The 25,886-nt window shown below is 52.5% G+C and overlaps 1 protein-coding gene and 1 pseudogene across 1 annotated transcript; one reads left to right on the top strand and one right to left on the bottom strand.

Moving 5' to 3' along the window:
- Nucleotides 1–6,265: 6,265 nt before the first annotated feature.
- Nucleotides 6,266–9,900, bottom strand: LOC149810240 (glycerate dehydrogenase HPR, peroxisomal pseudogene; annotated as a pseudogene).
- A 10,151-nt stretch (nt 9,901–20,051) lies between these two features.
- LOC149810239 (putative splicing factor 3A subunit 1) lies at nt 20,052–25,454 on the top strand. The gene is made up of 7 exons (XM_089994342.1): nt 20,052–20,232; nt 20,629–21,172; nt 21,432–21,652; nt 22,701–22,900; nt 23,452–23,789; nt 24,378–25,227; nt 25,311–25,454. Exons 1-7 carry the CDS (start codon nt 20,052–20,054, stop codon nt 25,452–25,454), a joined length of 2,478 nt encoding a protein of 825 aa, XP_089850468.1.
- Nucleotides 25,455–25,886: the final 432 nt, after the last annotated feature.

Here is a 25,886-nt window from a genome sequence, read left to right as displayed (position 1 = left end):
ATAAAGAACATTGGACGGGCATTTCCACTCTTGTCATGCATAACCACACTGTTAGGGAGGATACTTTGCCATGAGGAGCTGTGCATGGACCCTTTCCTACAGAGCGTTCTACTTGTGTTGAATGCATGAGGTTGCCTCACTCATGTTGACTACGTGGCGTGACTACCGATTGATCGAGTTATTGCCTCTTCGTTGCCATGTTTGGATATCTTCTTGCAAGGTACCCAAACTACCTCATCATAGGGTGCTTTCCATAAGCGCAATCAGTTTTGCGGGCAGGACTTTGTCAGCCCCTCAAGCCCACCTCGGATGTGCCAGTTTGGTCTGTACAAGGCCTGCTTGGGTAAAGTGTCCATAACATATTGTGGACTGCCCTTGGACCAACCTGCTTGCACCGTGTACCTTGTACCTTCCTCCTGAATCCTATACCCATTAGGAGGTGCTGTCTTGTGTCAAAAGGAGCAAGAACTTATTGCTGAGGTCACACCTCTACCTGTGTCGATTGCTAGGATTGCCAGGCGAGAGGTCATGCTGTCAACACATTGACTGGCTGGTTGCTTGATGCAGGGAAGGTGAAGAGATGCAAGAGCTGCCACGAACTTCCATCTACTTGGGGGAAGGAGTGGATGCTTCAATGATGAGGATATGAAGCAAGTGCATGCGCTGTATGTGGGCTGCCCTAGCAAAGAACTGCTGAAGATGACTCGCACTGGTGTACCTGGATCTGAAATTCACTCATCAGATGAATGCTGGTGTGTGATTGCATCAATCATGGGTTACAAAGATGTTGCGGCTTGTCCGCACGTGAGGCCAGGCTTGACATAGCTCTGCTCATGAACAGCCCTGAGCTGCCAGGAACATGGCATAAACCATGCCATGGTCTCTGCACTGCACACTGCAGCAGTATGCGCAAGCTGCTGTAGTCACAACATGAAAGTTTACATCGTAACGAACGCCAAATGGTGTAAAAACAGAACACACCGAGTGTGAACCACGACTGTTGTATTCCACTTAGACAAACGATTTTTCGTCTTTGGGCATCAATGGCCCGTTGATTGAAAGTTGAATAGTTGCGCTGGACTGCTCACAGCGCGTTGGTCCGTCATGACCGCACGAACGTCGCGACCACGACGATACAGCGAGAGCCTTAAGATTCAGAAAGTCACGCTTAGCAATTGTGTACAAGCAGGGTTTTATTGCACTAACGCACTTTGTTGCCTGGACCGGTACTTTTCGTTGGCACGCCATAATTCAGGCTCTGCAGGGCGATACGGACATGCCTTCTGCCACCAAGCACAACTCATATCCTGAAAGCCCTCATCCACCGCATTTGCATTGTTTTGCGGAATTGTGAATAGTGCATTAGCTACTGTTATAGGCCATGCCATAGCCTGGCCGATAGCACGACGTTTCGCACAGTTTTCTGCATGTTATTCACCATTTCCAAACACAAATTCCGACGCACTCGAGTATGAGCATTATTGACCCACTTTGCCACAGGTATGAGCTGTGACGTAAAAAAAGCGCCCAAGTATCTTGTTTCCCCAAGTTAGTATCCCCATATCCCCACAGTGTCCGCAGCTGGCAGACAGTGCACACTGCCGAAACAAATACGGATGACGATGTGACGTTGACCTTCAGCCAGGCATAAACAAGATGTGACGAAATTTCATGCTCCTTGGTGTCGTCCTCGCTGCATAGCGCTGGCTGGCGTCGCTGCACTCACGTGCCAACCACTTGAAATATCTGCTGATAAATATCTCGCGTACTGTGAATAGATTCGCAGATATGAGATTTGTGGATCTGGTATGTCCCCAGCTGGCCACGTGCAGGCCACGTGTGGGCTTGGATGCGTCATATGCACGCATCGCGTCCATATCTGTGACGGTCAGATACTCATCGAGCTCTCCGGCGAAAATCCTGCCAAAAAGATCCTGACTAGCAATCCCATGGCGCTTGCACTTTTCTCGGGCAATCCTTGTTACTTTGGCCTGCGTTTCGCTATCAGCACACGCATTTGCAGATGCTGAAGAACACACCTTACGTACCCGCCTTGTGTTGCTATTTGCCATAAATCCGCATATCTCCCTGTTGGATACGCTTGCAGCCAGTACCTTAAGTTTGCTTGCTGCCGGTTGTTCTCCCTTTACGCAGTGATCAGTGCCATTTTTATTTACAAAACTGATATCCTTAGCGGAACCCAGCTCTGCGGGCCACCGACGTGCTTTGATGGCTTTCCATGACTATCATCATGGTCGGGATGCCAACACCTTCCCTGAGGTTGGCAACGATCAGCGGCCAGACCTGACGCCTCTCAACATCGAACTCGTGCCACCAGTGCTATGTCATTCATTTGGCATCCCCATGCACGATACGTACTTCCTTCCTGGGCCAAATGTGTACTCGTATGGATACGGCATGCCTGGAGGCATGCGGCCAGGCGACCTCCACCCGCATGCTGGTTATCAGAACCAGTATATGAATGAGCATACTCAGCTTTCACATGGAGGAGGTATGAACTATCCGTGCATGCCAGGGGATGCGAACGGATTCTCGCGGCAGGGATTCTCTCACCAGGCTGGCATGTATCCTTACCACCCAACCTTCACTCATCAGCGGCCTCGCCAGATGTCCTACCCCTCACACGACATGTACAACACGGGCATGTTTCGAAGGAATGACACTGGCCTGATGGAAATGGGCAACCCAGGCCAAATGCCAGGTGAGTTCCCCTGCCATATACCGTTGATATTTTGATATCGCGTGAAGATGGCCTTTAGAGTACGCAGAGAAGTTTGCCGAGTTTCCTTCCGATATGTTGGACTCAATGATTCCAGTTCCCCTATTGAATTTTCAAGGGGTGTGGATCTTGGTTTAATGGACTTGAGCGATGATGCAGGTTATGAGCACATGGGCACCATGCAACCACGCCAGGGCATGAGTGACGGCAACCGTGGTGTCAAACGCACAGCTGATGAATGCGCCCGGTTGAATTCTGATCAAGGTGGCTTGCATCCTGGACAGGCCCATTTAGAGGCCGTTGCGCTCAAGCGTACACGCCTCGTTTGGACGCCTGAGCTTCACCAGCGATTCGAGGAGGCTGTCTTGCGGGCTGGCGGCATTGAGGTTGCTGTGCCAAAAACAGTTTTGGAGGTATCATCTCACCACATGTTCAGATATTTTTTGGGCACTTGCTTGAAGTCACCGTTGCCACTCCCAGCTCTATGCTGACGTTGACATTGACATGCTCGGCGTCAAGACACAGCAACACCTGGTTTCGCAACACGTATTGGATGGTAATTCGGAGCTCTGTGTTTAAAGCTCTCTTAATTGTTTAGAACACGAGGGTGTTTCTCCATTTTGCGCGTGATATCTGTCCTGAGGAGCTGCACTGCAGTACGCATTGTCGCACACCCTCTGTTTCGGAAAATGGGGGTTGGTTGCCTCTTTACGTGTATTCTAAAACTAGAGTCTCGACTAGGTATGTACGGAATGATACTGCAAAGCACTAACCAATCACCTTGTTGCTACTGAATGTGCCACAGACAGGGTGTTCACTACATGCGTGACGGTCACAATAGTCGAGCCCGCAGCTCTAGCCTGCGTCAGTACGCCTATCCACTTCGATCCCCTCAATGTTCATGTGCCGCTGCCTTGTCATTGCAGCATACACGTGCGGCTCAGTAAGCCTCACACTGGGCCCTCGTCGAGGTTCGGCTCATCATTGTGCGTGCGTACGGATGGCCGTTTAAGGTTGACGGGTAATAGTTAGCTATTAAATAAGTGAACAAATGTCGGCTTAAGTTAAGCAGACATGAAATCTGGAATTTAGCTGTTGTTTGGCCCTTCAAGAATGGTTTTCCGGGGCGAAAGTTATTGGTTGTTTAGCATTACGCTGAAGCGTTGACAGGGCATGGAATCGTTTGTGAAATGACAGTTTCTGCGTTGCAATTGAACTCCCTTCTTCTCTTCTATCCAAGCCTCACTGATGTTGGGCAACTCAGTACATGTGTGCTTTACTTTGAGCATGCACATGACTGTATGAGCACAAAACAAGCGAACTAATGCATGCACCGCACAGCCCTTATCCATCTAAGGCTGCGCCACATCAGCAAGGAAGTTGAATTCATCACTGGACTCCTGCTCAAGGCCTTCTTCGTGCTCAGAAGCGCCCTCGCCAACGTCCTCCAGGTATTGCTAGGTCTAATAGCATCAGTGCCAGATGAAGCTTGCGCATTATTACGACAGGGCTAGTGGAGGGAAGAAGGGCGCGGAGTCTCCGCGCCCGTCTCTTCCATCTCTGCAGTGAATGCCAAGTACAAGTCCTAGTACAAGCTAAGGCCCTGGCAGGCCCCAGTTGCTTTGATATGAACCACGGAAGCCTGTCGTTAAGGCATTTGTTTGGTCGCGAGGTTGAATTTAGTTGCGTGTTCTGACTCAATGCTTACACTTAAGTCAGATTCTGACTCATTCCTTACATTTAAGTCAGAACCTGCTTAAAGGAGATTCTTAGCTACTATATAAGTGCTGTTAATCAACCTGTATTGGCCGAGTAAACAACCAGTAATCTAAATGGCCATCCCTAAGCGTGCGTCATCTGACTCGCGGCTTGATCCTGCAGTATATGAACGTGGACGGCTTGACACGCGACAACGTGGCCAGCCACCTTCAAAAGCATCGAATGCACCTGAAGAAGAGCAAGTCAGAGTCGACCAAGCCCATGTCTCGCACTCATTCCAAGCCGTACACCCAGACCGACGCTGCGTGCACACAGAGCGCACGGACCTGCGAGACCAGCACCCGCCAGGAGTACAACCAGCCGTCCTCTCCTCATGGCACCGCTGAATGCGAGGCCACCACAATGCAGACCTTTACGGACGACGACGCCGGGGCAGTCAAAAGCCATGGCAATGGAAACTTTGTGTCCGTCAGGGACAACGGCATGGGTCGGGCACAGGTTGAGTCATCCGGTGACGGCACCTCTGGCAGTGGCTCAGGCAACTCGTCCTCACGGAACGTGACGTCTGTGGTTCTTGCAACGCCGCACAGCCACTCAGGCTCAGCGCGAGACTCCCGACAAATGACAAGCGAAGCGCTGACTGGCTCGCATACCATGCTATCGTTCGGCAATACAGGGTACAGCAATGGTACTTCAAACGGGACGAGCAAGGACGCAGGCGCGCGCTCCTCGCAGACGAACGATCCCAATCGCAATTTCCGGAGTCACAACAACAGCAACGGCCATGGCCAGACTCGAGGCTCGCAGGTTCAAGACACGAATCACGTTGACGACTCCAATGGCACGAGTGCCACATGCGGACAGTCGGAGTGTGAACCTGCCCATGAGACGTGAGCTGCTGCGTAAGCAGCCGCTCAAGCACAGCTCCTGCTTTGTCTGTTGGGATATATCATGTGCACAATCTCGTTGTGCTCTCACAAACACTCTGTTTTTTCTACACGCTGTCATTTTTGCGTCTGCCGCCGAGTGATGGTGGTACACGGTTGCGTCAGTCAGTTGACAACACTTGTTTGCCTGAGATGCTGCACCCGCAGCTTTGGATTGTGGGGGTGTATGCGTTGTTTCGGTTGATTGCATCGTGAAAGCTGGGGTGTGTGCATCTTGAGCTAAAAAGTCTGTTTGTGAGGACCCCCCAGGTGTGCGCTACCTGCGCCTGGTGTGCCTGGTCATTTGCCCTTGTACTTGTTGTTTCGTGACATCGTCTTGTGCCAAGTCTATCTCACTCCTCTCTTCATCGAACTTACCTTGACTCGTTACCATCGACCAGTTGATGGCGTTGATGGCTGTGTAATATAACCTCTCGAGGGGCTACGCGGTTTGGTTGTTGACAAGTGAAGCTCCGGCATCTCATGTCCGCATGTGTTCATATGAATGACACAAACACAATGCTCCTGCACAGTTTAATGTGTGCAGCAGGAGTGGTTAAATTGTTCATTCATCGAGTACATGAGCTTGGTGAAGGCGCGGTGTGTTTCACATTATTCGTGGCTTTGCAAAGTCAGCACCCAAGCTTTCACGAAAGTGACTGCAGACAGAGTTGCAAATGGCAAGCCCTTGTCCATTCTTTTGCATTTCAAGGGTGTTTTTTGTCATTCAAAACTCCTGCTCGTATATCAGGCAAACAACCAAGCAGATCACTTCACCCTTACAAGATCTGAGAACTGCAAGCTCTAGACAGACATGATCCAGTGAACATTTGCACCACTCTACTTTCAAAAAGAAGGCCGCAACAAGGTCATGCCAGCATCACATCGTTTCAAGGCCAAGCTCCTTGGCATTAACGATGCTAGGGGAAGCCTTCGGGATTGCGCTAAACTCGCCATCTACAAACGGCACCACGTCATTCGAAGTCCAAACAGGGTCGCCTCGCACGCGGCCAGCCACATTGCACGCAGCCAGGGTGGCCATACCGCTCCGGGTCCACATGGACGCAGAGGCAATGTGCGGAACAATCACAGCATTACTGCATTCTGCTAGCCCTGGCTTCATCGCTGGCTCATCCTCGAAGACATCCAACCCTGCAAAGAACTTGGGGTTGGCCTTAAGATGTGACACAAGGGCAGCTTCGTCAATGCACTGGCCCCTTGCAGCGTTCACCAGCACAGCCTCTTCCTTCATCATTCCAAGGCGCTCCTTGTTCATGAGGTGGAACGTGCTCTTGTCCAGGTTGCAGTGCAAGCTGACCACCTGCAAGCGAACAAGGACAGATGATAGGGTGTAAGAAACAGCACCACCGACACTTGCCAGACCTGATGCAGAAACGGCGCAGGACAGGGGCACACGCAGTGCCCTCTGCAGTGGCTCCCATCTAGGGGGTGCCATGGTGTGGTGTTGACACTGACGCACCGACGAGCCACGCATCTGCACGCTTCCAAGCTCAAGCAGCAGTTGCCGTATGAAATGACAGCCTGGTACACCTGGTCACCTGCAGGCACCCTGCCACACAAACACTGTGCTCTGAAGGCGAGCATCAGTGTCCCCTGACACAAAACGGCATGTCCAAAAAATTTCAGCAACCTCACCTGCCAGTGCTGCTCACCAAGCCGGCCTTCAAGTCACCACCAACCAAATCAACGTTTCACCGAGACACGATTGCCAATGTCCATGTGGTAGTGCTGTCAAAAGAGACATCATCTCCTCACAAGTGAGTCACGACGTATCCTGACTACGCCATGAATACACATGTCGGTATGCGCTACACATACACTGGCACACATCGTCAGCAAGAGCCGCACATCTGCCTCGCGAAGCACATCCTCCATCGTCTCCAGCCGCCGCACAGTCACCCCGCGCTCCCCATGAGCTTGCAGGAACTTGCCGTAGTCGGCCACGTAGCTCTCCAGGTGCTTGTTCGGGTACGGGTCAAAGTACACGAGATCCGTCTTGTGGCCTTCAACCATCATGCGAGCGTAGGCTGAGCCAATGCGACCAGCACCAATGATACCAACGGTTTTGTTCTGCAGCAGCTGCCCGACAAACAAGGTCGGCAGCCAGCCCTTATACTTGCCCCCTCGCATGAACACGTCAGCCTCGACGACGCGACGCGCGGCCGCAAGTGTGAGAGCTGCCGCGATCTCTGCGGTAGTTTCAGTCAGGACGCCCGGTGTGTTGCCGACTGCCACCCCGTGCTTGGTCGCATCCGGCACGTTGACGTTGTTGTACCCGACCGCGTAGTTGCTGAACGCGCCCCCCCCTGCGGCTTTGAGAGCTGAGAAAGCAACGTCGCTCCAGTCTTCGGTCAGCTGTCCGATGGCACCGTCACACTTGTCGCCGATGAGTTGTGTGATAGTGGAAACCGTGAGTATGGTGTCCGGATGCTTGCAGATCTCGACACGGCAGCCGGAGGAGGTGAGGACATCGAGCCAGCGCGAACCGGGGAGGTCCTTTGTTACGACAACTCGCTTGGAGCCCCCTTCATTATGCACCTGTAGTGGCAACGAATTCTTTGAGGCACTTGTCAGATCAGGCTATGGTAGGTCTGGCTGGTCCAGGTACGATTGCCTTAGGTGACGGTACTTGTAGCAATGATTCCCGAGTGGTTCCTTGAGTTGCCAATGTCCGTGTGCGGTAATGTTGTATCAGGATACAAAATTACATCACGTGGGTAATGTCAGGAAACAGACAAAAAGCAACAAAGACAGCACATTCAAAGTGAAACAGCTCATTGAACGTCAGCGGTCGGAACAAGCAAGCCTATCATAAAGGATACTCCTGTCATAAGGATACATCATTACATCGCACAGAGAAAGAGCAAGAGCTACATCTTAGGCCGAAAACAACCACATCAACACATTCGAAACAATACAGCTCATGGAACGTCAGCGGTCGGGACAGAGAAACATCATCATCATCACTAGTCAACGACTTGCAGCACCACGTGCGCACCGCATGGTCCCCATGTTGAATGCTTGCCATCTTGCTCGGCTTACAGTGCATCATGTACACTCCCTTGCATATACATGATCTGCCCAAGGGAATATGTGCCTTTCTGAATCGTAAAATAAAGCATATCTATCCTTCTTTTGCCAGACGGTGCAATGTGTGGGCAAAGGCATGGTTGTTTGGGACAGAAGTGCAGGCCGAACCCCGATCTAGCAGATCATTGCAGTAACATCAAATGCATACCATGCACGCGTTCCAGACACAGCTTAGAGCCCGTCCTTTGGCTAACTCAAGGGTTCATGTGTGCACACATGGGCGAACTCATCAAGCTCGCCATGCCATTCATGTGGCCCACTTTATGCAGACCACGCAACTTGCCACACCAAGTCTTGTAACTTTAGAAACATGAAATCCCCATGTTAGGACTTTCTCATTCATATCTGGTTGGTTGACGTCTTTCAGCCGTCTGTGGGTGTTCGCAATGCAACAAAAAGCTCTTCACGCTTGAGTCAAGATGAAGAGCCTTTCAGCAACGGCAACCAGAACACTCGTGAGTTATCAATGAGCAGAACAGAGAGAGGTGTTCAAAGTAGCAACCGACGGCAACATCGGACACGTGCCGCAACTATGAGGACTTCTACAAGATGAACCTTCATACAATATTTATACATATGCACCTCGTTTAAAAGGAATGATGTGGGAGATACAGACATTGATTGCACTACAATGCGGACTTCTGCAAGAAAAGCAACTTGAAACAGGTGCAGTTTTCTTACAAAGGGAAGGAATGTGGGAGTCGCAATTTGGTCATGCGATTGCCAATATATGTATGTAGATGTGGTGGATGTGATGTAGTTGTAAAAAGGTACATCATCTAGACGGAATGCCTATTTACTCACCGAGCAGGTGCTCAATGGCCTTTGTTCCCAGCCATGCGCTCAAAATCTGGGAACATATTCCTTTGCACAGCCTTACAATCATGTTTTGCCGGGATGAAGGACTTGGCGACATGTGTTGGCCTTCCCACCCCGAATATTGCAACAAATATTCTCCATTTCCGTGGTCCCGATCGCTACAACATTCCCGACCTAGTGGTTCTCGTTCCTGTGGTCCCAAAACATAGCAGACAATCTGCCACATTGCGACTAGCAGTTCATCGCAGCGTACTCGTATCGCCGCATCATTCAGGTCTTGGGCTTCAGGGCCACAGGAAGGGAAAACCTACAACCCTCCTCCAACACCAGATGAGACACACCTCCACAGGAACACCATTGACGATAGCTTCGCTGGATAAAAACTTCCGAGATACATTAGTGAACCCCTGACAGCAAGGGCATCCTTGTGAATGCCGCGAGTTTCGCCTACGCGCACAGAGCGCAAGTTGTCGAAACATGTTGCTACAGCACAACGAAAAACAGGGGCTTGCTTGAATAACACAGATATGTTCTTTCGTGTGCAGCAGGCATAAACTTTATGATCTTTGGGGATGTAAAATCGGCCTAACCCGAAATCGTCGAACTCCGTGAGCCCGAACGTCCAAAAATACTCGGATGATCCTCTGTGGTGCACGTCTGGTCACAATTGATGATTGTATTGTGTCGTATTCAACATTTATCAATTGGAGAGTGGGATGCGTGGGCGTTGAGATCAGGAGGATTATAAAAGTGATAAACAGGCTGAATCCGCCTAATAATCCGGCGGTTTGTTGATAGCCAGCAATCCTGCTGACAGAATCGCTGAAGGCCACTGTTCCTGGACGGCGCTGAAAAGCAAACGATGCTCCGCATGTTTGCTGTCACCTTGTAAGGAAAAGCGACACACATCATTCAACATGTCAGGTTCCGATGCTCCGGACGTTCCCGATCCATCAACGTTTCACTTCCGACATGAGAAAGTGACATAATTGGGGAGTCGATCAATCAGCATTATGCCACAAGGTTTGGCTTGAATAGCATAGTATCATGTTCATGGTACCCAGGTGCCCCCTGATGGACCCAAAAGCCAAGGAAAGTGCATGGGAAATAATATGGGCGCAAGACTTTGCACTTTTCTGATGTCCTTTTTACAACACTACCGCATCCATATGGACATTGGCAAATCCAAGAGCTACATGGGAATCGGCGAACTACTTGTCTGCGGAAGGCAAAGACTCGAGGGGGTAATTCGGCGTGTGTGCCTGTATGGCAGTAGTCTGAAAGCACAGAAGAAGGGCTGGCAACAGCTCATCGAGCGGAGGGAGTTTCCCGACATTGCCTGCAAGATGGCATCCTTGTCCCGTGTCTCCTTCGTCAATATGAACTGCGACTAGCCGGTTGAGGTGAATCTAAGGTCAACCCTGCAGAACATGCAACTTTCAGACAGACAAACCCGGCTTCTTGGAGGTGGATAGGCAGCAATCAGTGGGATTCAGTAAACCCTGCAGTTCGGAAATGCCGCCACCAAATCGCAACCCAGGCAGCATGCTGCTCGGGGCTTGATCAAAGAACAATCAACACGATGAAATGCAGAATACAACTCCCACATCATTCAAGACCTCGAATGATCGGTGTGGCGTGCCGCCAGCAAGGTACAATTGTTTCTAGCTTAACGGCTCAGGCAAGACACACACTGGGACTAGGTCATTCACTATCAATATCGCACATCAAGAGCTCATCACTTTCACACATTCCGGGCGGGGGTGACAACAACGACTCAACAGCAACGTGGAACAGACGTTGGCACCGACCGCCACTCCTCCAGGTCACTTCGCAATCGTAGTTGTTGTTGAGTCATACTATATGATCGATAGGCTCTAGCTGGCCGCCAGAATAGCCAACCTCACAGTGCATGAAGACACAGCTATATATACTCAACAACATGTCTTATGTGTTTAGATTAAACATACGTTGAAAGATTTGAACAGGCTATGTTGTAGGTTATGTTGGCATAATGTAGGTGTTGGAGCCAGCGGGCTCAGCAAAGCCGACCAGGATGCCAGTTTCAACGCGGTCGTCGGGTTTCTTGAGGAGGGCAGTAGGCACGTACGTGCACATGCGCGATCGCGCCAAACGGTTGCAGAAAGGACAGGTTTGGCGATGACCAGTGGAAAGCCGCGTGGGGCGAGTTTTGGTTGGTCTTAGTGTTGACAGGAAGCCACTTGTGGAGTTGGTTGGCCATTACGAGCGCGTAGGCCCAGTACGAGTTCGGCGATCCGGTTGCCTTCAGCATAGACCGCGTGTTGTCCATCAGGGTTCCAAGTAAGCGTTCTGCCACGCCATTTGTCTCTGACGAGTAAACGGCTGTAGGCTCATGCTGAATGTCGGTAGAGTAAGGTACTGTGCAAGGTCTAAATTGATGAACTCACCGCCGCGGTCAGTGCAGAAACCGAGGACAGTTTGACTGGACTGCCGCTCGAACATGGCAAGGACGCCCGGGATGATGCCCTTGGCATCCGACTTGTTGCTCATAAGCGCGATTACAGACTTGCTAGTAAATGCATCTGCCAAGCACAAGGCATACCTGAGCCGGATGTCCACGGGCATCATTCCGGGCATCATTGCCATGTTCGAGCGGCAGTCCAGTCACATTGTCCTCGGTTTCCGCACTGACCTCGGCGGTGAGTTCGTCAATATTGACCTTGCACAGTACCTTCACTCTACCAGCATTCAGCATGAGCCTACAGCCGTTTACTCGTCAGAGACAAATGGCGTGGCAGAACGCTTACTTAGAACCCTGATGGACAACACACGGTCTATGCTAAAGGCAACCGGATTGCCGAACTCGTACTGGGCCTACGCGCTCATAATGGCCAACCAAATCCACAATTGGCTTCCTGTCAACACTAAGACCAATCAAAACTCGCCCCATGCGGTTTTCCACGGGTCATCGCCAAACCTGTCCTTTCTGCGACAATTTGGCGCGATCGCGCACGTGCACGTGCCTACTGCCCTCCACAAGAAACTTGACGACCGCGTTGAAACTGGCATCCTGGTCGGCTTTGCTGAGCCCGCTGGCTCCAAAACCTACAATGTGCGCATACCGCATGGAGCCCTCCGCACCTCCCGCGACGTCGTGTTCACAGCAGAAAAACGTGCCCTTGGTGAACGTGACGCCGCGCCTGTCATACCTGCTCTTCCATTCAGGCACCCTGTCATAACGGTACTGCTGCCGACGCACCCCTGCCAGCCAACGGTGACATGCCCGTGGTTGGCGGCGCAGGCAGTGACAGCGATGATGAAATCGAATGTGACACTGACGAGACCCCCCGGACATGCAGGGTGGAGATTTATTAGCTATACACACGACATGCTGACTTGAACCACCCACCTTGCAATGGCTCAATCGACAGCCCAGACGGCCCTGGACATGGTGAAGGGCTCGAACATATCAAAATTTGACATGTCATGCGAATTACATAGCAACAAACCCAGCATATCCCCCCTGCAGTCGTGTATTTTCGGGGTGACAAGGTGGCTGCCCCTCGACCCCCCCCGACCCTTGGCCGAGAGGGGGGCTCCCCCCGCCCTCCTGACATCATGCACAAGTGCAATTGCTATGTTTTTGCGGTGGTCCCCTGCCCTGGTGTGCTGTGAAGCCGGAGATACAGTCCTATGAATGATTGCCATATACGTGCACGTAGGCGCCATGCCACACAATCAAGCCCCCACGTGCACAGACGAAACAATTTCACCAGCTTGCAGCGTGGTTTTTTTAGCATATGTGGTTTCACATCACTCCCGAAAGCTCATGGCCTGTAGCGTCTATCACGGGTAGTTGGGCCCAAATGAAGTCATCCCATACTTCGCGCGAAAACCTGTTGTGGTGTAGCCCATCTTTGAGCTGCGACTGTGGTCTGGAAACTCAAGTTCTCGAAATCCCGCCGGTATCAACATTGTAGTACGCTCCGAGTTCTGTCTATAGAGCCTTCATACGTCTCCATACGAGCTGATTAAGGCACAGTACCCTATGGCCAAAGTCATGACTATCCCCGGCACTCCCGTAACCACAACTTTCTCAATACTTGTCCGATTGTAAATTTAAAAATATGTACCGACGCGTCTCGGCCCGGGGCGTATGGTGAAAGGCACCGCCTTTACCTACTCATTTCGCGCTTTTTCAGCACATTTGCTCAACGTCTTGACCCTCTACGGGCGATGTGAAATCCGCGAAAAATATATCTGCCAAAGTATGCACAACTAGGTCAAACACTCCCGACAGAGCTAAGATTTATTTTGATCACTGGTTTCAATAAGACCGGTCGCATTCAATTCCGTTGTGTGAGGGCTTCGGAATGGGCGCGACGTTTGTGTGAGAAAAGTGTGATGGTGACGTCAGGATCACCCGCCAGCTCAGTGGCATAAACCGTGTATAGCTAATAAATCTCCACCCTGTGTGCAGGAAGCCCCTCATGCCCAACGTACCGGCGCCACCGGCCCTGCCCGCCCCGCCACCCTTGCTCCCCCCCCAGGCACCACCTGTAGCCGCACTGCCCCCGCCTTAGTGCGCGCCCGCGCACTGCCTCCCACGCAGGCCTCCGAACGCGTGGCCCGTGTCCGGCGCAAGACCGACTTCTTCGTGGCCCACACTCGTGTGGCACATTCAGAGGGTCCCTCCCCCGCACCGCAACACCTGATCAGCGCGGCGGAGCTGGCACACCTGCTCCAAGCCGCGGACCTGCCGGGCCCAGATCCCCCCCCGGCTCCCGTCCCGTCGCTACAACGCCACACACTGCCGCTGCGCTCCGTGGCCTCGCCACCGGGCCAGCGCGCCTTCCAAGTTTGCACCGCCAACGCACACGGGCTGATCCCTGCGAGCTGTGATGAAGCCACACACCCGCTCAGGGAGGATCGCGACTTGTGGCTGGAGGCTATCCACGCCGAATACAACGCTCTACAGGACTCCACGCGTGGGATCTAGTCCCAAGATCGACTGTGCCTTCGGGTCAGTACCCCATCGGCTGTAATGGACGTTCGACGTCAAAGCGCATGGCCGATACAAGGCGCGCCTGGTGGCCAAAGGCTTCTCGCAACACCCTTGTCTCGACTTTGATGACACGTACACCCCAGTGTCCAAGCTGCAGACATTCTGAACGTTCATGGCAGTTGTAGCGCATGAGGATCTCGAGTGCAGCCAGCTGGATGTGAAAAATGCCTTCCTGAATGCGCCGCTCGAAGCGGAGGTGTACATGCAGCAGCCGCAAGGTTTCGTGCACAACCCGGCGTTGTGCTGTTGCCCGCTCCAAGCGCTCTAAGGCCTGAAACAAGCGCCTTGCGCGTGGCACAACACCCTGCGTGAAAAGTTGCGCGCGCACGGCTTCGTCCAGTCGGAATCAGACCCCAGCATGTTCATCCTGCGCAGCGAGTGTGGAATCCTTCTCGCGCTCGTGTACATCGACGACTGCCTCGTTGCAGGCCTTAGCAAGAGGTGGTGTAACGCGTGATCGACCTCATTATGAGCCTCCTCTTCGCGAAAAACGGTGAGCCCAAGCTCTTCCTTGGCATGCACATTGAGCGCGACCGCATTGCTCCCACCATCACCATCTCGCAGGGGCTCTCGCTGCCTCCATCCTCGCAAAGTACAGCCATTATCCCATCAAGGAATCCTTCCTGCCAATGAAGCCCTCCCTCTCGCTCTTCAAGGACGGCGACCCTATGGAGGTGCCCCAGGAGCAGTATGGCTCGCTGATCGGCTCTCTCATGCACCTCTCCAACGGCCCCCGGCCCGACAATACGTTCGCTGTGAATTGCCTCCCCCGATACACCCAGAACCCCAAGCAAGCGCACTGGGACGCAGCAATCCACCTGCTGGGGGACGTAAGATGCTATCCATGGGTGGGCATCACCTATGGCACCGAAGCTGGAGAGCGGGTGTACAGCGACGCGAACCTCGCTGGTGACTGGGATACGTCACGCTCCTTTTTTTTTCTCTTCTCTCTTTATTTTTCTTTTTCCTAAGCAGGCTACATTGTGGTGGTCACCGGCGGCGCCAGTAGCTGGCAAAGCAAGCTCCTACCCAGCGCAGCAAAGTCCACGTGCGAGGCCGAGTATCGTGCGGCGGACTCCACCGTGTGCGAAGTCATGTGGTACAACAAATTGCTCCCGGAGCCTGGGGGTCGCGCTCGACCAGCCCATCAACATCAACTGCGACAACCAAAGCTCATGCGCCCTGCTCAAAAACCCCATGTCCACGGAGCAGAGCAAGTACTTCCGCATATTCTGGCACTTTGGCAGGGACGCCGCTGCGCAAAGAACTGACGTTCTTGTACATCACTTCAGCCAACCATCAGGCTGATCCCTTCACCAATGCCTTCCGAGTCGAGAAATTCCTGCCTCTCATGGCACGCGCCGGAGTCCGCATCGGTGCTGCCGGGTGACATGACATGCTGTCATGGGGGAGACATCACCCCGGCACAGGTGAGCGTCGCACAGGGGAGTGTAACAGGGGAGCGTCGCACAGGGGAGTGTAACAGGGGAGCATCCCACAGGGGAGTGCTCCACAGCCGGCCGTAGACTTGACTGTGTTTAGTGTCTCATTGTATTGCTTGTGGCATATTCCACTGCCACAGGGGAGTGTTGAGTCATACTAAATGATAGATAGGCTCGAGGTGGCTGCCAGAATAGCCAACCTCACAGTGCATGAAGATACAGCTATATGTACTCAAGGACATGTTTTATGTCTTTGGGGGAAGAGACTAATAGTCAAGACTAGCGTTTGTAGTGATAACGTACATTGTAAGATCTCAACAGTTGTAAGATCCGCATCAACTGTGTGAAGGTGGTACTTTAAAAACGATCTAGACAATGACCTGGCCGCAGCAGATGTTTTTACCTGAGCATAATTGTACCTGGCCTGCAACATGCCACAAGGATCGCGTGAGATGTGGGAGCTGTTGTTTGCGCGTAACCGTGCGGTGATTGAACCATTGAGCAGCCTCACTGCCCAGAAGGCAAATGGAGGCGGCACTCCCAGGCTGAGTGCTAGGGCGGCCGCATTCTTCTCTCCATTGGGTGCCATATGGCCAACCGTTTGCTGCCTATCCACCTCCAGGCGGCCATGCTGAGAGATGCAAACACCCGCACATTGGACAGGGTTACAGCGTACCGCTGTCTGATGCAACCTCAACAGATTTATTACAAGCGACAGGGCTGGCAAACAGGGAAAAACACAGAAACTAACACTGAAAACAAAGACACAAACAAAGACAAAACACACAAGAAAACTAGCAACCTAAGCCACGCCGGGATCTTCCTGCGGTGCATCACACCCCGCATGGAAGTCCGAGCCGACGTTCACGGCGACACGAGAGACACGAGAGAGGGACTTGTAGTATATGCGCGCGTTGCCCTTGCACAAAGCACAGCTGAGCTCCCGGCGGACGCCACGTACGAAGGCGGCCTTGGACTTCAAAAGATTATTTTCGCCTCAAGGCCACGTCAACGGCCTTGCAAGGGTCTCTGCAAACCTCGAAATACGTGTTCATAGCAAGCAGTTACAATCCTCCTGTCTTGTACTCAAGCTGCACAAACAGTGAGGATAGGACCACTTTCTGTTATGGCAGGTCTACATTCCACTGGCGAAACATTAACACACAGCGTTATTCATTTTTGCCGTGGGTTCCATTGTCCTGGTTCAAACGTATCCGAATTTTCCGGGGCACGTGCGGCATGTGAACGTTGGGCCATGTTTCCGACATCCTCGTTGTGGCCCTGCAAGTCATTTAATACCATGTCACACAGATTGCATAACCTGATGCTTACTGGAATGAGCTGGCTGGAACTTTATAAGCATTCGGCAAAACACACTTCACTGAACTTCCTTGGCACATGGCAGATCATGCATTACCCTATCATATGGCTTGATGCGCAATGGGTGAATTTGTTTATTTGTACGCGGTAGTGTTGTAAAATGATACATCGCCATCATACGATTCAGGTCAGAGCTGCACATGTATGCCACCATCAGTAACCTATGCAGTAACCCATGGTTCCCCTTCCTTGTTGTTCACTTCAGCGACCTTGTCGTGTTCCAAATGCCGTGGAACAGCGCATGCAACCTCAGGTGCATACCGGTGACGAGGACACACTGGATAATTCTGAGGATGCGATAACATTGTGAAAACACGTTATCTCTCCGTCATCCCAAGAGCCTGGGTATTGCTTGGGTCGTATGCGCATACACGTGCTGTCGACCACTACTTGAACGTGAAAGCTACGACAAGGAATGCATCAGCAATGCATGCCAGATGCAGCGTTTGGCCAGAACCTGTGAATCGGGGGTTCAAGGTGCTCGAAAATGCATGGGTTTTTGGGATGGAACTGGGGGTCGAAACCCATTCTGGCGAAGCAATGACCAGGTACATACCAATTGCCGCAGGAACGCGTCCATGTTGGGGCCGTCCACCTGCTGCCCAAGAGTGGCATTGCGGATGCGCCGCTTGCTCTCCTCCGCATCCACCACCCGTGCGTTCTCCGCGGCCTGCTCGCGGGTCTGTCGCAGCCTGCAGAACTGCTGGGCTTAGAAGCAGTGTGACCGCACATTCGCAACAACCACAACTGCACTGTTCCAACACCACGCCCCCCAACCAGCCAAGCACCCGACCTCCGCATGTATCATTTTCATGAAGAAAATCCCAGTCTCGCAGCAGCTGCAGCAATTATGTATGATTGTACTGTCTTTCGACATTGTAGATGCGGCGGCCATCGCCAGTGTAAGCGCGCCAGCAGAAGACTTCATGGTTAGACAGAGTAGTTGCAAGTTCATGCATTGCATGCGTATAACGATGGCTCACATGCGCCCTGAGCTGAAAAAATCTTTGCAACCCCTTCACTTTTCGTATGGTTCACGTAGAACTGCGGAGAATACGGCGCTGGAAAGGAAGAGAAACAGCCACTCCCCTTCCTAATCCTATTATCCTATCATTTGCTCCTGTGGTGTGGATGATGCACCAAGAAACGGGGTATCAAACAGCACTGCACGCACACTGGAAGTCGCACGACCTTGATGCAGCACCACTGGGTGCGCATCAGCAACTCCAATGGCTAGCGCTGCATCAGGCTTGCGATTTGTGGATCCGGATGCCTGAAAATGTATCAATTTTGCGTACAGGGATGGGGGCTGGAACAAAGTTTGGGGAAGCAGTGCCAAGACCGCTTTCGGCGCACACCGTTCCATGTCCTCAAGCGTTGGAGCCTGCGCGCGGTGGCCATTCAGCCAGGAGCGCCATTCAGGGGCCAAGCAGTCAGGGTCATAGTCTGCCATGTTGAATGCTTTGAACAGTTGCACCTCACGCTTTTCAAAAACGCGCCCCCGGTCGTCATTTGTGTCCCATCTGCGTCCACCCTGCTAAACTTAAAATCAAAGACGAAACAGACCCAGGTCAATTGATCATTCTGAACAGCGCATGGAATGCAAGACATCTGCTATGTGAGTGTTTTGCCGTTTGCAGTCCAGGACAAAGCTGATAGAACGGCCCTGGTGAGTAGGACAGGCACGCTCACAGTCGGTGTGCAAATGCTCTTCAAAGTCATGGCGTTTTTTCCAATGTATTGGCTGTATGAGCTGGTGAGGTGGTGCACAAGGATGAACTCGATACCAGCGTCTTTCAGAGCTCTGCATCGTCCTGTGTAGTGGCAATGCTGTGATGTCCCGCCGCAGATATGGCAACTTGGCCTTCGTAAGCGGCGGTGCTTTAGGAGGGCATGACTGTCCCTGCTGCTAAGCCGGGCAATGCCGCATTGCAAGTGCGAGTTTTGGGCAGCTGTCCCATCTTGCAGTCTATGTATCCCAGACAGTACGTGTACTTTTCACATCTCACTAGCAACATGACCGGACCATGGTGTTCAACGCCAGGTGCTTGCTCAATTCAGACGGGGCGTGGTGTCGATTGTGTTTCCCAGAAATCATCATGCATGTGTTGACATGTGCGCACCTGTAAAATTTGTTCCCTGCACGGTCCACGCCCACAAGCTGCCTTCCTTGAACCCAAGTCCTCCAGAACTCCCCAAGCCGTGACCTCAACATTGCACACTATGCTGATGGTGATGTGGATTCCCAAGCACTATTGCCACGAGCACAAAGCACCAAAGGCAGTCGTACTACCAACGTAAGGCGAGAAATTGACATCAATCGGCATATTCTAGCAACTACAAGCATCAACGTGAGTACCCTATGATGTGAAGCACGAAATTGGGAGCACGATCTGGGCTCTTCGACGTGCGCTTTGACATGGTCCAACATTGTCGGCGTAAGCTTGCGTCATAGCGAATGCTCAATGGATATATCCATGGTGTGGTTGACTTCATGCCCTTGCCGCCCTGCAGGCTGCGTGGGACTTGTGATGTGGGTAGCAGGAGACTGAGTCATACCGCTCCTATTTCTCCTTCGGGAGATAGTGTCTGCTCATCGGTGTCGCAACAATGCAGATCAGTTTGCGAAGCATGCAAGTTGTGTACTGGAACTAATCAGTTCGTCTTGCCTAGCATTTTCTTCTGATCAGGACATTTGTTGCCCCTTCCGTTGTCGTTCGAAACATCGCTCCACCCCAAGTTCTGTTTCTGGTTACCTGTTTGCCTTGACTTTCTTTGGTACTCTGGCTAGCCGTTGAGGTATTCTTGTGTTGCTGTGTGCCTTCCGCAGCGTAGGCGTGGCATAGGTCGGTATCAAAGACATCACCATGGCGACGGCAGCAGAGAGTGGGGCAATTATTGCAGTTGGGGAGGTCGTTCCAACCATTCCTGCAACTTTGCCTGCACTCTCAGTGGTGGACACCCAGACAAGGCAGATCGGGCTCATCATACCCCCACCTGACATCAGAGCCATCGTTGACAAAACCGCAGAGTTTGTCGCCAAGAATGGTACGCTCATCACCATTTACACGTTTTCTCTGCAGCACGCGAGTTCTGTGTAGCTTGCGTCAACTCTTGTCGCTCATTTTGATCCATGGCACATGTGCTCATGGCTATTGCAATCTGATGGGTCAGAGAAAGACAGGGTTTGATGCACGTGATCACCATGGAAATTTTTTGCACACTTTTGAGCAGTACATACCCACGGTGGGAGCTGGAGTGTGCTGCCCTTCTGTACTCTGCCCAGGGTTACTTGGATGAGTTCCAGCAAGTCGAATGCATGCTACGAGAGGACCAGGGCATCAACGCGCCGTATCCCTCTGTCATCAGCACAAGATCATGCAGTTCTCAGCAGGACTTGGTCTGCAATGCTACGTGGCAACCTTTAGCTCGCTTTCGCTGCAGGAACCGATTTTGAAAAGAAGATTTTGGCTCAGCCCAAAAGCAACAAATTCAACTTCCTGCAGCCCACAGACCCCTACAACAAATACTACAAATACAAGATCATGGAGTTCAAGGACGGTCCTGAGGCTGCAAAGGCAGCGTTTCAGGCGGGTGGGTCTGCAGTGGGCGCGTCAGCTCCTGCTTCAGTGGTCGCACCGCTTTTGCCGCCCACGACAGCTCCCGACGTACCTCCCCCAACACAGGCCCTTGAGAAGCCCGCGGACGAGCTGTACACCGTGCACACACCTGCAGGCCTCATGTCTTCAGATCTGGACATCATTAAGCTGACAGCTCAGTTTGTGGCTCGAAACGGTCGCCAATTTATGACCGGACTGCAGTCCCGCGAACAGCACAACCCTCAGTTCTACTTCCTCAAGTCCACTCACTCGCTCTTCACGTTCTTCACGCAGCTGACAGACGCGTACTCGCGTGTGTTGTTTCCCACCAAGGAGATCAAAGAGGGACTCGAGAAGGACGTCGCAGACCGGGACGCCATCCTTGCTCGGTGCGTTTGCAGATGCTTCATTCGTGGCGCACGCTGCTGTTGGTGCCGTGCTTCTGAAGCAATTGCACGCGATGTTGCACTAATCACCTGTATTGAACGAGCACGCAGTCCCAAGTAGTTCTCGGAGATGCCAGTATCCATATGGTGCGGTCGTGTTGTAAAGAGATATATCATCATCAGCACGTCTTTTCCGGCGCTGCGGACTCGGATTGTTGTCTTGGATTGCATCTGTGTCTTCGACCCTATTTTCCTGCTGCAGGTGTTTGAGGCGACTGGAGTGGACTCGTGCACGCGAAGCCGAAGCTGACGAGGTTGCAGCTGAGCGGGAACGAGAGCGAATGGCCATGCTCGTCATCGATTGGCACGACTTCACCGTTGTACGAACCATTGAGTTTGAGGAGACGGAGGATGAAACGTCCCTGCCACCGCCGCTCACGCTCAAAGACGTCATCCAGATGAACAAGGCTGGACCCATCGAGGGTGCGCTGCTGTTGCTTCCGTGTCCTGTCGATTGTTTGTAAGGGACAGGTATTCGAACCAAGACGCACGATTGGATAAGATTAAGCGCGCGATGTTGAAGTGTGTTTTACATTCCGGGTTGTAAAATGATTGTTGAAATGGCAATGATCGTGAAACTCACATGCGGAACTGTATAACTTGTCACGGCCTGTCCTTGTCGGAGGGCATGGTGCATCGCTTTGCTTTGTGTAAATGGGCCTCACCATTCCCAGTAGTCTCCTTATTTTCTTGATCGTATTCTAAACTCCAGGTTCATGAGTCATGATGCATGGCATCCATCATGCAAGCATTGGAGTGTTTCAGCCGCTAATATGACTTCCTCTCTGGAACGTGATTGCTTGGTCACACATCGTCAGTGTTGGAACACACCAAGCTGACCCGGTAATGTCATGCTGGGCAGTATATGCGTTATCATCGCGTACGCTAGGTTCGGGACGGCTGAGATTCAGTGACTATCTCGAAACATTTCGTCACAGCCAATACCTGCATCTCATCGCAACACGGATGGCACAGCATCGGCACATAGATCACCAGGGGTAACTATGCCTACAACCGCTTGCGCTGGCTTGTCTGTGAGACGCGTTTGAAAACTGTTTTGCAACCCCTTCCCTAGTGCATGCAATAACACAGTAGACTCATGGGTAGTAGCCTGACTTCTCCATGTATTGCCCCTTGCAGGACCCCACCTCACTCTCTGAGGCTCACTCGGTTCAGCACCCACAACACAGCAATCCCAGAATAGCTAACAGAGTTAAGGGGGTAGTCTCACAATTTTTGCGAACTTCCGTTGGGCATTGCACCTTGTGTTCCTATCTTCGGGCTCCATTTACTCGCAACATAAGCGATGTATTGGGCGGTACAAAAGCGCAGTTGGCTGCCCATTTGTCGGATCAGTGCCTGCACAACTACATGATGAAAACAGCATATATGGTACCAGACGGATGCATTTTAGGCGCAGCCATGTAGAGCGCATGAACAAGAACTGACACACTGCTTACTATCGTTGCAGAGGAGGAGGAGGAGGAGGAAGTCGAAGAGGGTGGCGCAGCGAAAGAAGCAGAGAAGGTCGGCGAGGCGACTGAAATGGACGAAGAGGAGGCAGCGCTGGTGGCCCAAGGACAGCTGGCACCCCCGACACAGGCTCCTCCAGAGAGCCGAGCGGGAGAGGTTGTGGTTGAAGCTGACGATGAAGCTGAAGCGCCTGTCAAGGTGCGCTTCGCCGCCGTGACTTGCAGCGACGCTCTGCAGTGCCAGTGCTTCGCCAGATCGGGTTTCGACCACCATTTTTGTCCCTCAAATCCATGCATTGTTTGGCATCCGGACACGCAAATCAAACGCTTTGACGAAGCGCTTTGCAGTGCCAGGCAGGTTTTGGTACTGATCGGTACCATCCGTTGTTGACGTGTTGCCAAGGCTTCTCGGTACGTTAGACAGTAAGTTGAAATGCATGTATGTGCCACAATTTATCACTATTGCCGCGCATACAACTAGTTCATCACAGGCATTCTATGTCAAACTTGCGTTCTTCTCTGTCCTTGCGAGTATCGCATGCGACGTGGGTGCCTTGACATGTGCGCCGCCTTGCTGTTCCCGCTCTCGCTGAAACTTTTACACGATTGGCTGTGGGTGCTGTAGGAGACTTAGCAGGATACAGTCTACTCGCCCTAGCAGGATATGGGTGCTGTGTTGAGGATGAGCGCAACTATATGCATCACCGCTAGTGATATCGGTGACTCTCTAGCAGTCTATCCGCTGTGCAGGTCGTGAAAGACTACAAGCGCACACCAACGGGGCAACAATACGATCCCACCAAGTATGTGGTTTCGCCTATCACCGGAGAGCTTGTGCCGCTCTCGGAGATGCAGGAGCACATGCGCATCAACCTCATCGACCCGAAGTGGAAGGACCAGCGCGAGTCCATGCTGGCCAAAATCAAAGAAACGACAAAGGCAAACGATGTGGAGATCATGTCGAATCTGACGCGGCTCGCCGGCACTCGGCCGGACGTCTTTGGCTCGTCATCGGAGGAGCTCACAGCGGCAATCCAGCAGGTCGCGCTGCCCAAGGACGGCCCTGCGGCCCCCCCGCGTCCGGACCGGTCCCACCCTCCCCCCTGCAGTTGGGCCCTGCGCCCGTCGGAACCGCCAATCCCCAGCTTCCCTCCGGCCGAGGTGCGACTTTGTTTGTTGTACTTTCGTCAACAAAGCCTTCATCAATGATGATGATAATGATGTATCTTCACAACATATCTCTTCGAATGTGCTGTCTTGGTTGCTTGTTGACTATTTCCTGCTATTGTCTATGTCATGAATGACGTATCTTGACAACATTACCGCATCCACATGGACATTGGCAACTCCAAGAATGTTTTAGTATGGAAGTAGTAGGTTCACTATTTTGAATGCCAACGCTGTTTGGCCACGCCCTTTCTGCGACGCATGGGCGAGTAGATGGTTCGCCCCAATAGGCGTGTGTACACTATGGTGCCCGTATCGTGCTTGTCAAAGGCAATATGGCATATGTTGACCTTGCTGCACAGGGATGGTTACTCGTGTGAGTGAAGCACTTGTGCGCTGGGTCAAGCCTCTCACATAACACGCCACGTGCAAATACAGTAGCTATACAAACAGGAACATGGTCGGTATGATGTTATTGACTAGTTCTGACTTTATATTTTGCGGATTAGTCTTTTTATTTCAGTATGTTCTTCATTCAAGCCTTTTGTCACGGCACGTGCAGGGCCGACGCTGGCGCCCCTGCCAGCCAACCCGCCTGGCGTCAGCGCCCCTCCGCCTCAGTCGCAGCCCCCACTCCCGCCGATGTCCGCCCCCCGGCCGCAGGGTCTGCCACCGCCGCCGATGGGGCAGTCCATGCCGCCTCGAGGCCTCCCCCCTCCGCCGCAGGGCCAGATGGGGCCCCCTCAGGGCCACCTGCAGCGGCCCCCCATGCCGATGATGCCGCCACCTGGTATGGCGCGCCCAATGGTCCTCCCACGGCCCCCAGGTGGGATGGCCATGCCCCCCCCCCCCAGTGGCATGCCGCCGATGCCAATGCCGCAGCCCCACTTCCCGCCGCCCCCAACCGGGCATGGGGCTCTCCCTGCTCTCGCGCCAGCTCACGAGGAGCCCGACTCAAAGCGCCGGAAAACAGATTCAACGGCCCTTCTTCCGGAGGCGCAATTTTTGAGCCAGCATCCGGGGCCTTGCCAGGTGACTGTGCACGTGGCAGACGAAGGGGATGCGCCCTTCAATGGCCAAGTGCTTCAGGTGGACATGACGTCCGTTGGGGAGCTAGTTTCTGAGCTCAAGAATCGGCTGGCAAGCATGCTGGACACTCCTGCAAACAAGCTCAAAATAGAACGGCCTGGTGCCGGCTTTTTGAAGGACGATCTTAGCTTGGCACATTACAATGTCGCACGTGGCATGCCGTTGCATTTGAGTCGAAAGACTCGCGGGGCAGGTGATTGTTCAGTTGGTTGCCGTGGCAATTGCCGCACTTTCGGCCTTGCAGTGCTATTTGTAACTATTACTGTATGGGTAATGCCGCTGCGTTTGTGTCTATATGGCATGAAGCGGTTTGCTTAGGTAACATGCATTACATTGGGCAACCTTTTGTGCAGAACGCGCATCCCGTACGAGTCCACCCTGCTCAGAATGCAGATATCACTGGGTTTTGGAGTGATACCCAGTCCACAGACATTTTGTGTGGGCAAAACACCGGTGATACATGGGTCATGTACAACAATACTGCAACACGCACTTAAACATAATCCATGCTACTTCAATGAGCAAACACCTTCACAGCTTGCCAGGGACATTTTTCTCACAACCAGCATTCTGCATGGCAAAGTGCCATGCAGAATTTTCCAATCTGTGGATGCATCCACCCACACGTTTACATATGCACGTATGGTCACTATATCCCCTCAGGCTACAAATTCGTGCAAATTTCTCAGGTAAGGTGCCGTACACGGCCTTGAGCACCAAGGGCCGACATGGCATAACCATTGGCGCCGTAGACGTCAATTGACATCATACTGAGCACTGTCCAGGCTTCCAGTCTACTTTGGGTACATTGATGGCCCTCCCCGGGCTTCTGCAGTTGCTTCACTGTTGCTTGCTACATGGCACATCATAAGCTGTTTGTCGGCAGCTCAAATATCAAGCTTTGCTCCACAAATCAGGAAGTTCAGGAC

This window comes from Nuphar pumila, unplaced genomic scaffold, assembly GCF_984573655.1.
Source record: "Nuphar pumila unplaced genomic scaffold, dmNupPumi1.hap1.1 HAP1_SCAFFOLD_432, whole genome shotgun sequence".
Classification (NCBI taxonomy): Eukaryota; Viridiplantae; Streptophyta; class Magnoliopsida; order Nymphaeales; family Nymphaeaceae; genus Nuphar; species Nuphar pumila.
Note: the sequence above shows the minus strand (reverse complement) of the source record. Positions and strands in the feature narration are given on the sequence as shown.